General features: G+C 48.9%; 1 protein-coding gene and 1 pseudogene across 1 annotated transcript; one reads left to right on the top strand and one right to left on the bottom strand.

Annotated features, from left to right (window-relative positions):
- The first annotated feature begins 1,900 nt into the window (after window positions 1–1,900).
- LOC117836444 (transcription initiation factor IIE subunit beta-like) lies at window positions 1,901–5,227 on the top strand (annotated as a pseudogene).
- Window positions 5,228–7,261: 2,034 nt separating this feature from the next.
- On the bottom strand, window positions 7,262–11,426 carry LOC117836759 (uncharacterized). The gene is made up of 8 exons (XM_072290821.1): window positions 10,851–11,426; window positions 9,644–10,241; window positions 9,450–9,532; window positions 9,079–9,167; window positions 8,857–8,930; window positions 8,444–8,494; window positions 8,090–8,166; window positions 7,262–7,972 (listed from the first exon to the last, which is right to left on the bottom strand). Exons 1-8 carry the CDS (start codon window positions 11,050–11,052, stop codon window positions 7,524–7,526), a joined length of 1,623 nt encoding a protein of 540 aa, XP_072146922.1. The 5' UTR covers window positions 11,053–11,426; the 3' UTR covers window positions 7,262–7,523.
- Between the last annotated feature and the right edge of the window lie 271 nt (window positions 11,427–11,697).

The raw sequence follows: 11,697 nt of genomic DNA, 5'->3' as shown, positions 1-11,697 counted from the left end.
GTTTCTTCGGACTCACTCAATCTGACGCGACCGATCTGAATTTCGCATTCAGGCGAATGAACTGCGTACGGACGACAATGCATCCTAACCGCTATTCAGGCTACTCTTGTTTAAGCGAGGCATGCTCCTCTTTACAGGTCCCTGTCAATGATCGCCGCATGTTCGCAAGCTGCCGAGGACGCTGGCGCGCCCGTCATGTGCCCAAAGGCCTGGGATCGTACGAAGCCCGAGAAGCGAGAGGGAAAACCGATCGAGGAAGAGGAAGCAGCAGATCCAAGAAACCAGAGCGCAAACAACATCATTTGCATCAAAATGCGTGGGATCGTTGGCCGGATTTCGCATTGCTTTCTCTCTTTTCTCCTTATCCACTTTTACTGCGCCAAACAGTAGTGCCGCCGTGGGCCCGCGTCGTCTCGTTCAAGACTCGTTGGTCACTGTGCTCTTCAAGCTAAGGGTGCAAGCCGTGCCTATAATAATTGAACGACAATTACTGGTCGTGGTAAGATGTAGATGATCATAGCCTTAAGAGAAAAAAAACATAATCATGTGTTGCAGTGTCGCTGACACTGCGCTCGCGCGTGCATCGACCAGGCGCCACGCCCACGTGTGGCCTCGCCCTTTTCTTTTTCCTACTGTTCCCCATCTTTCTTTATCTCTTTGTCTTCACCTGCCTCTCAAATCTCAGTATGTTCAGACAGTTCAGTGATCAGCAAAACAAGTGTCAAAACTTGACAAAATGAGCCAAAATAACACTGGAGGCCCAGTAAGACCTATCATATAGACCCATTTAAGCCCATTAAACAACCGACCTAGTCGGCCTTTGTCACTCGGCCCTCGCGGCCCATCAACCTACCGGCTACCGCCTCTAACCTGACCACCGCGCGCCGGATTCGATCCCCCAAATCACCGACCAAACCCTACCCGCTCGAGGCCTGGAGGGGATCGCCGCCATTGAGGAGCCACCCCGGTCGAGTTAGAGGATTCCGCCGCTCTATCAGCCTCTCCGCCCGGATTCTAGCTTGATCCGCCTCTTCGTTGAGGACCAGTAGGTGCTCCCGACGCCTACGACCCCTTCCAATCCTCCATTGCTTACTTGGGGCGGGCCGAGTTTGCTCCAGTTCGATGTCGGAGTTTGGAGAGGGGTGTGGTAGGATTGCACAGAAATTGTGCCCTACTCGAAAAATTGATTGCTCATAAGTCATAACTCGATTCCGGGCATCCTGTTTTTCAAATCGGGGGGCTGGTTAATTGGGATGATGTGTTGTTTATCAATTTATCGAAGTACTCCTACTAGTTAACCAAAGCTTTTGAGAGCACGTATTAACGACATAATTTGAGAGCACGTTGTTTGATGATGAGTTGGAGTAGACGCAGAATTTATCATCACACCTGAACTACCATATTCTGAATTTTTCTACTAACCTAATCATCTTACCTTTATAGTTTGGATGTTAGTGGCATTACGTTGATACTACCTCTGATCCATTCAGTTCTTTGAAAGAACTGCTTAAAATGCTTGTATGAGGCATTGACCAAAGTTCTGAGGATATTATTACACAATTAAGCCCACGAGGATGGTTTGACTAATGAAAGTGCAATGGCAAATACTGCACAATTTTAATGCTGTGTCGTATAGGAAGTTGGTTACATACTACTTCCTCTGTTTTTCTCTTTGATCCTTTTTAAATTAGAAAACTGATCTTAATTTGAAGTTATTTAGAAGTAGGGCATCCTCCTAAAGTGTGTGGCACCTCAAACAGTGGGTAGTCATCTTATAATGCTCAAATCTCCTATTGCCATTGGTTCCTCTGAATTTAGAAATGTGAAGATCCTCCATGTAATCACATTCTTATGTCGCTGGTGCCATATTGATTATTAGCATTTGCATATTTCCTTCCAGATGGCTCTGAATGAGCGTCTCAACAAATTTAAACAGCAGCAAGAGAGGTGCCAGACTACTCTATCTAGCATTGCTGCAAACCAAGCTTCGATTTAAGGCCAAAAGTTGCTCCAGGGTTTCGACCAGCAAATGCCCCATTCGCTCCTGTAAAACCACTGCAGCCTGTTAAATTCTCAGATGATACGGAAAGGCTACAGCACATCAATTCAATAAGGAAGTCTACTGTGGGAGCACAGATCAAGTTAGTAATCGTACTGCTTGAGAAGGTAATTTATTAAAGACCCAACTTGATGCAGTTACTTGAATTGGCTACCATTTTTCTGATTCATATATTTACAAGTGAGAGGCTTTTCCCTTTTGCTGATAATAGGAAAGCGGTTAGTTATTAACATTGCAAATCAATCTGGCGTTGGACAAGGATTCTTTACATATGTTCAGCTGCTACATATTGATGTTATAGTTATTTTGTTAATTGCTTTTTTTGGATAATGATGACGTGCCTGAGCAATTGTACCATGCTATATATTCCTCCTGATTAAATAGAAACATCATATGGTAGTGGACTAATGGAGTAATCAGACATCGGTAACCTAATACAAAAAAATGGAATATTTGTTTAGACGGTTTTACCTCCAACACCGCTTACTTTAGTCCATTTTATTGTTTAAGAGCTTCCTGGAGAGAAAAAAAATCTCTTCGAACCTTCTTTCTGGAATGTATGTTTTATATAGTGTTGTTTTTTGAGTTTGCAAACAAGACAAGCTTTTACAGCAGAGCAGATAAATGAAGCAACTTATGTTGATATTCGTGGTAACAAGGCTGTATTTGACAGCCTGAAGAATAATCCCAAAGTTAAATTTGAGGGGGAGCATTTCTTTTACAAGGTAAGTGCATTAAATATTGTGTCGCTAGCGATTTGACTGAATGAACACATTGATGAACAAAATAGAACATTTGTATAAAAACCTTTTAAATATAAAATGTCTCCATTTTCCTCTTCTGTCTCTAGCTTTCTGAACCACGCACGGAACATATATACCAGTTAAAAATCTCAAATGTCAGTTAAATTTCCTCACAGAATTTGTAATGAATCTTGATTGATTGCTCCTGGCAAGCTAAATCTTTTATAGTTTCATTTATTTATTTTTCCGAATTGACTTTTGTGTTATACACACAAATTATTTTTTTTATATTTTATATTAGTCCTGGTAGAGATGGATGAAGTATATCTAAGCGATATCTAAATTTGGTAGCTTTTATAGGTCTTCATCCTTTTATAAGGTTTGATTAGATTGTGCATTGACCTACTTTTTGTACTTGTGCAGCCGACACATGTTTTGACAGGAAGAGATCAATTGCTTAGTTTGATAATAAAGAGTAAAGATTGCATTGCTGTCGAGGAGGTCAAAGATGCTTACCCATCCGTATTGGAAGATTTGTAGGTAACTGCATCAGTCTTTGTTGTAATGCTACTGTCTCTTGTCTGATATTTTGAATTGTGTGAATTGGTTTTGATGGCTGAACTGAATTGAACTAGTGCCAGTAAAATATTAAGAACCAATTACCTATAGTGTACGATGAAGGCTTGGCTTTCTATGAGTTTTCCAATGGTCATTCGAAGGTACCAAAGTTTGATATAATGATACCTTATTTTTTTATGAGATGCCAAGATTTACATGATACTTCTTGGCACCAGTCCAAGGACTGGTGAAAAGCTCTTTATTTTAAATATAGAGAGTCTTGACTTGCAATTTGCCTTTATGCTGTAGAATTAGGTTTTCGTGGGTCTTCCACTATTTAGTTGCTTCTTACTCTGGTTTATCCATTTGTGGAACGAATAGTGGTTGCCTCATCTTTCATCTTGAATCATGATGTCCTGCCTGATCTGGGCAAGTAGCGTGGATCTGTATCTATAGTTTCCAAGGAATTGTCATGCTACTGATTCTGCACACTTCTGGTGGTGATCTAATGATAGGCAGTTTTGTGCAAGTCGACCGACTGCACAAGTGCACAGCTCCTTAGGGACGGAAGTTGTTTTCTAGTTAGGTTGAACTAGTGCTGAACCTCAAGCCAAGTAATGTGAATGCTTCCTTCGTATATTGATTTATCACTTCTAATTCATAACACTATTCACTTCTAGTTCATGACACTATTTTGGCGCATGAATGCTGTCAGTCCAGTGCACTGAAGTTGTGGGGTGACAAATGTATTGCAGTATTCGTTAAAAAACAAATATATTGCAGTCTGTATTTTCAAGGAAGGTGCTTTGTTCTCTGTCACATCATAGTTGTCACATTGGATGTTTGATACTAATTAGGAGTATTAAATATAATCTAATTACAAAACTAATTGCACAGATGGAGTCTAATTCGCGAGACGAATCTGTTAAGTGTAATTAGTCCATGATTTGACAATGCCGTACTACAATAACCATTTGCTAATGATGGATGAATTAGCTTTAATAGATTCGTCTCGCGAATTAGACTTCATCTGTGCAATTAATTTTGTAATTAACTCATATTTAGTTCTTCTAATTAGTATCCGAACATCCGATGTGACACTGCTAAAGTTTAGCACCTTGTATCAAACATCCACAAAGTTCCGCTCGGTAATCTGGTGTATAACATGTTTTTCAGGCTCTGAAAGAATCAGGTGACGTCTGGTGGCTATCAGGCACCAACTCCTAGGAAGACACGGCGCACTTCAACGACCGTCGATTCAGGATCACGATTGATAATGACCTGAAGCAGCTGTACCGGGAGATAGAGCTGCCACGGGACATGCTGGATATCGAGAAAGAGCTGAAGAAGGGTGGCGAGAAGCCATTAACCGACACCGTCAATAGGCGCGCATTGGCCCAGATCCATGGTGCCGCATCCAAGTCCAAGGCCAGGAAGAAGCAGCGTGGCATCACGAGCAAGACCAGGATCACGAACTACCATCTGCCAGAGCTTTTCAAGAACTTGGACACTTGAGCCGTCGGCTGGCGCAGGCAATGGCGTACAATGTGGTCGAGTTGGCAATAGTTTGGTACCAATTTTATGCGTCATATGGTGCTTTAACCGACGAACTAAGTTGAGTTGTACTATAGTAGTAGCTTCGTTCCAATACGATCTTTGACTTGGGTATCGACTTACCAGGTTATCCTGTCGTGAAGTCCACAGTTGACATGGTTTCTTGAGTCGCTTTAGAAAAACGAGTTGTGATGGACAAATGCGTACACTTGTAAGCTGTGTCCAAATTTTACAGTATAAAGGCTCAAGGGGGGCTAGAAGAAATAGTAGCAGAAGTGGATCGTCTGGATCCTCAAGCCCGTCGCACTGGTAATGCTTTGTTTGTTTGTTTTTTGATAAGTGCCCATTCTTGTTTGAGTCGAGATCATCAATGATCTCCTGCCTACCCTGCGTCGGCCCTGCCGCCGCTGCCTCCCGAGCGGGTCACTTCCCTGCTAGCTGCTGCTTTCTGCCTCTCACAACTCACAAGAACAGGAACAGCCTCCCAACAACATGGCCCGCTCCACTGTATCTCGTCGAGCCAATCAGGAATTTGGTTTTCAGCACCATCCTGAGAGCTTTTCAGTTGTGTGCTGGAGCTGAACTGCTGAAGGAGTGCAGTACTGTGCAACTCTGTACCGTGCAGTCACTGTTCAAGCAAGCATAGCACAGATGAGGCAATGCCAATACGTATGAGCTGGATCTCAGAATCCTGTCAAAGGACAAGGTGGCCTTGGAATCGTTTCTGGGACCGAGATACTAGTTCCGATGAGAAAGGATTACGGTCGTACAATACGTGGGTACGCGTGTAGTACGAGTATAGTCAGAAACTGAGAAACTATACTGAACTCCTGAGCCGGCGCGGGGGTCAGGAGCGAATCTTGTCCTGGAAATCGCTGTTTGTCTGCAACGGACACGATTGAAATGCGACGCTGCAGTGCAGCAAGGCGCCGGCTTTTCCTCCGCTCCGCTCCTCCATGCCTCCATCTCCATCTCCATCCACGGCGCGGACGTCCGGTCAATTCAATTCTCAATCCCTCTCTATAGTCATGTATCTCCCTCTCTCTCTGTCTCTCTCTCCGCTTTTTGGCATCTCTCGCGAGCAAAGACGCGACGCACGTCACGCACGTCCACGGCAGGCTGTTCAGATGCAGTGACGACACGGCGCGGCGCGGCACGGCAGGCCAGGCATGCCGCTGCAGCGCTGCAGACAGGACAGCGGCGCCTGCGGCCTGCCTGCGCTGCGGCTTGCGAACTTGTTTTTGTGGATCGGACGAGGTGCCGCGTGCTGCCACTTTTGGGCGCGCACATTGAAGCAGGCTGCAGCCTGCAGACGCCCAGCGCAGCCGCCGGATTCCCGCGTAGTACTACTACTCCAGCTGCGACTGCGAGCCCGTGTGACCTCTCGCTTTCGGCTCTGGCTCTTCAAGTCATTGCGTTGGGGCGGTGGCAGGGTCGGGCAACGGCGGCAGCCGTCAACGTTTTGTGTAATTGTGTTTGACGTCATCTGTTCTCGGGAAACGTTGTCCGCCTGCCAGCTCAGGCAATTTAAAGATGGCTAAGCAAGTCAAAATTTGACGCTCGACGGCACGAGTCAGGGCTAGACGTGGACTAGTTCGCCATTGCCGGCTCGCAAGCGACTCGCGTGCAGTATATCCTTTTCCTATCCAGCGACCCGCCGCCGCCGAGACGGCCAGCACCGGCTGCACCGCATCACCGCATGCGTGCTGCGGTGAGGTGGACGGAACGCCCCGCCGAGTCTGCCCGGCGCGCTGCATCCCCCGCGCGCAACCCGACCGGCCGTGCCCCCGCAGGAGGGACCAGCCGAACGATGTCGCGCACGCTCGGCGGCCTGAGGTTAACTTGGCGGTGCGCGACGGCACGCCAGGACGTACCCGCTTTCTCTGCACGCGAACGTGTTGGAGGCCAAAGTTACTAACGGTTCGATCGGTTAGAAGAGTCGAAGAAACTGCCAAAGAGCTGGCAAGATTAGTTAAGGTAGCGGTAGCGTACCTTGCCAGCGTCATCACAGAGAGATTCAGATAGCTACTCGTACGAAGGGTTCCACCCAACTAAAATTTAGCTAGCTAAAGTTTAGAAATTTTCTTTTAGCTAGCTAAAATTTAACTAAGGCTGTTTGGATCCTCTAGCTAAATGGCAGTTGAAAAGTTATTTGTCTATCCTATCCCTCACTCCTACTTTTACTTTTCCCGAGAAAAGTGGAGGGGCAGTTTAGTCTTTTATTACTTTAGTTGGATTTAACTATATAAGGAAATTTTTAGCCAGCTAAAATTTAGCTAGGTCATGTTTGTATCCATAGCAGTTAAACCAGATAACTGGTTGGTTCAGACAGGACTTTAGCAGGATGTTTCGGTGAACAAATAAGAAAGATGCATGCGTGTCGAGCCATTACATATCGCGGCAAAATTGTCGCCACCTCGCAAGGTAGACGGCGACCGTGCAACATGCATCTCGATCGGCTGCACCTGCACAGGGGTCCGGACTTCCACAACGCCATCTCCCACGCAGTCGCAGAAGACTGGCAATTCTTCACCACTACTGCAAAAGACGTTACGCTACACCTCATGCACGGACCCTAGCTAGCAGCGTGCGCGCGGGCTTGCTAACGATCAGTCGTTCCACAGCGCGAACACCGGGAGCTGGTGCACGCTGGGGACGCCGGCCACCGGCCGCGACGCGGCGGCGGCGGCGGCGGCAGCGGCCATCCAGCCGGTGCCACCGCCGCTGCTCTCCCCGGCCTCGAACTTCATGGGGTGCGGCTGCTGCTGCGCGTACTGGAGGCCGTGCAGCAGGTGCGCGCCGCGGTGGCCGTCGGAGGTGTCCGAGTTGTCGGACGCGGCGCCGCCGCCCTGAGACGACGGCAGCTCGGCGGGCGCCGGCGCGTCCGGCAGCGCGCGCGTCGGGGAGCGCCTGCACGCGGCGTCGTTGCCGATGAGGTGCGTGCTGGCGCAGATGCGCTTCACGTCGTACTTGCTGATGTCGAAGTTGGTCACCGCGTTCAGGCCCCGGAACTTGATCGCCGCGATGTCGTACGCCTCCGCCGCCTCCTCCTGCGTGCCTGCAGGTAATTACCGGAATACTTAAGAAAAATCACAGGCTCATGTTCACGATCGAGATGAATTCCCTTAGGCCTTCTGGGCCAAAGAAAATTACTGCACAAGTGACAAAAACTTACTGAACGTGCCGAGATACAGGTCCTTGTTGCCAGCGACCCTCCCAATCCTGGCCTGCCATCTCCCGTGCTGGTGATGCCTGCGTTTGCATGGGGAAAGCAAGCGCGACAAGAAAATGTTATTACACCATCCATCAGGCCGATGCGTGGGTGCGTGTCCGTGTTGGTGAGATCAGAAATTGAGGACTCCGAGGGAGCTCAGCTCAGGCTCAGGCCCTCAGCTCTGTTCACGCAGACGAGTGAGGTGCAGCTCAGGCTCAGTCCTCAGTGCTTCGGAAGTTTTGGGTGTTGGAAAAGGCAGCAGGTGGGGTGCAAATATGGGCGAGCAGAGCAGAGAGCACAGCACGGCACACGCACCTTGTCACTCCTCTGTACATGGATGCTCCCCTCGAGAAGCCGCTGCTGTTCCTGCAGGAATAAATTTGGCATTGTGAGAGAGGCTGGCGTTGGCGTTGGTGAGCGCGCCAGGTGTTTGATGCAGTTTTGGAAGCATGTGAAAAAGGATTCAGAAACAATAGCGTGCAGGCAGGGAGGACTTGTTTCTAGTGCTATGTTCCAGTACAAGGCTTCTGAAAATTTTGGCACGTGAAAGATTCCATTCAGAAAATTCAACGGGTTCTGGTAAGCTAAATTCGATATGCAGCATTTCTATTGAGTTTGTTCCGTGCATATCAACTCTTCTAACATGTGCTGAACTGTTGATTGTTCATTCAAACTTAACATTATTGCGTAGAAGTGCAAGTGCGAATAAGAACTGCATGATGCCGTACCTCCTCAAATGTGCAATGAACTCCTGCCTTGACATGTGCTTCATCTCCTCCAGCTCCTTCTCGTAGTGGCTCAACTGTACATGTGGCAGAGAGAGCTCAGCGGATCAGGAAGCTAGCATAGAATGCAAATTGTACTAACCATTCATCAAATGCAAAATAAAGAGACCAGGAATGAACCAGGCCGGCCCCCTACTTGGACTGACAGGGAAGCAGTAAACGTACCGGGAAATTTATGTGAGTTGAAGGACCCCAGTACTTGAGCGCTGCCAGATCGTAAGCCCTCGCAGCCTTCTCCTCCCTGTCATACCCGCCTACCAAGTAGCAACAGTGATAGCAGCAAGACACAGTGAGCATGTGGAGTAACAGCATTGGTCACAGTTCTACCCATGGAAATTCCAAAACTGCAGATGTTTTAGGCCAGGGAGGGTAGCTGTAGCTTACCTAAGTAAACTGCTCGTTGGTCAGCACGGCAATGCATTGCAAGAACAAAAGAGAGGTCTAGCTCAGTAAAAACTCGAATGCAGTTTAACATTCAGAGTAGACATTTGAAGGTTTCAGCAAAAAGTTCATGAATGGAATTGTCCCAAGCTCACCTTGACGTCCCTTCCTAGTCTGGCCTTCCTTCCTGCAAGTGTTGTCCCACAAGTGAGCCTCATACCTCCCAGTCCATCTGTGCCTGCGGCAGATCGTTTAACACATATCAGGATCAATCTAATCAACGGCAGGAACACGGCCAACCAAGCGCGAAATCTTGATCATGCATTGCATGCACAGTTACGACACCAACCTGGTGACGCCCCGGAACTGCGACGTCCGCTGCCCGAACGTCTGCGCGGGCTTGCGGGCGACCGGCATTGGCGCCGGCAGCAGCTGCGGCGGCTCGGCCGCCGGCACGTCCGCCACGGAGAGCGACAGCGCCGCCGACCGCTCCGGCGGCACGTACATCGCTTCCCGGAGCCAGGACTTGATGCCGGAGATGGACATCGATCCGCCGACAACGCCGCCAGCCGAGGCGGCGGCGGCGGCGGCGTTGTACATCGGCGGCATCGACTGCATCGCGCCAGGCGTCGGGCTCGGGTTCGCTGGGGTGCCCAGGAAGTACTCGCCGTGGTGGGGCAGGAACTGATGGTGGTGGTGGTCCGGGAAGCCGTTGCTGGGCGGCGCGTTCATGTTGATCCCCAGGCCAATGCCGTGGCCGTGGTCGTGGAAGTAGGAGCCGCCCGAGAAGGGTTGGAGGTCGTGGACCTCGTGGTACTTGGCCTGGTCGGCGGCGTGGTTGCAGCTGTCGTAGAGGCTGCTGCTGCTGCTGCTGCTCTTGTTGCTGCAAGTGATGCTCATGAAGTCCTCAAGCTTGGGGCCTTTGGCTTCTGCGGCGTGCTCCCAATCTGTACAGGAACGGTACAAAGAAGAGACAAACAGAAATGATGCGTCCTTTTTGGGAGGATGACAAAGAGAGAGTGCAAGTGCAATGGACCAACAAGGCAACAAGCAAGTGCAGTCTTGCATTCAGTAACGTTCTGAACTATGCAACTACTGGCCTGGATAGAATACTAGTGTTACAAGGTGAACAATGGAACATGAAGATCTCACTTCAATTAGCATGTTGGCAAGGAAACAGATGCCAAGCTAAGTGAATTCCATAATTCAGATTTTTAACCAGTCATGACTTGTATCAATACGGTATACGTGGAAGCATGATGATAATATAAGATAAGCATGATTTATAGGTCTCAATCTATGATTAGCCAAAAATTGGAAAACAAAAGCTACCTAAGCTCACAAAAGTCTACATGGAAAAATAGCGAGAACAAGAACAGTTATCTTCCTGTGTCTATAACATGAACGGCAATGATAGATTAAAAGAACATGCAAAATAGACAGCCTTACAGATGATTAGCAATCAAGAAAATTAGAAATAGAACTCGATCACCTGCCAAACCTAATTGAAAAACCAAGTTCCCTACAGATGATATGTGCAAGCACCAAGCAGTTACCTGGTGTAGTAGAGCTATACTGCAGAGGGACACCATCAGCCTGCAGCGGCATGGCCACGAGAGGCGAAGCTGCGGCCGGGGACGAGCAAGAGCCCTCTCCATCGCCGCTTCCGCTCCCTCCACCGCCGCCGCCATCGCCGTAGCCGCCTCTCCCCGCCGAAGGCGACAAGGAGAAGCCGAGCCACCCGTTGTTCATGTCCATCCCCCCCACCAGCTCACAGACAGAGAGAGATCAGAAGAAGATGGAAGGGACGATCAGGAATCGATGAGCTGCTGGTGATCTTTTCCTCTCCGGAGTCAAGAGAGGCTGTAACTTGCAAGCAACAAGAGAGCAAGCGAGGGGAAGAAGGTAAACTAGAGTGGTGCAGCCCCGGAGACCCAAAAAAAGACGCTCCTTTTGACGTTTATGCGAGCAAGCTATATATGGCTACGGTGGAATGATATGAATGCAATTTGCAAAGGGCTCAAGAGGCTGGCGTAGGCGAGGAGAGAGAGAGAGAGGGAGGGAGGGCCTGAGGCCATGCAAAACAAAAGTTTCGGTGGGCGACTATGCAGTGCATGTACATATGCGAGCGTGGACCGGTGTTTCCTTTTGTCTTGGGGGCCGTGCCATGTCCATGCCACCCATCAATAGATACGTCTTGCAGCGTGGCGGCTAGCAGCTGGGGTTTGGGGCCCGGCTGCCAGGGCACTGCGGCACGAGGAGCTACCAGCGATAGCCTCTAGTCTCTAGCTACAGCGTGTGTGTGGTTGTGTGACGACGCCTCTCATCGATCTCTCTCGCTCTATCGTTGGGCTTGGGTCTCTTGACCTCTTGTGCCTCGTCTCTCTCTCTCTCTCACGTGCC

Source organism: Setaria viridis, chromosome 9 (genome assembly GCF_005286985.2).
Source record: "Setaria viridis chromosome 9, Setaria_viridis_v4.0, whole genome shotgun sequence".
Lineage (NCBI taxonomy): Eukaryota > Viridiplantae > Streptophyta > Magnoliopsida > Poales > Poaceae > Setaria > Setaria viridis.
The sequence above is the reverse complement of the archived record's forward strand: the minus strand, read 5'-3'. Positions and strand labels throughout refer to the sequence as shown.

What these genes read in the sequence shown, in the direction of transcription:
- LOC117836759 (XM_072290821.1), bottom strand. Translation starts at nt 11,052, where the DNA reads ATGGACATGAACAACGGGTGGCTCGGCTTCTCCTTGTCGCCTTCGGCG. An exon ending in CAGTTCCGGGGCGTCACCAG is followed by an intron (nt 9,533 to 9,643) that starts GTTGGTGTCGTA and finishes GATCTGCCGCAG; the next exon opens with GCACAGATGGACTGGGAGGT. An exon ending in ATGTACAGAGGAGTGACAAG is followed by an intron (nt 8,167 to 8,443) that starts GTGCGTGTGCCG and finishes ATGCAAACGCAG; the next exon opens with GCATCACCAGCACGGGAGAT.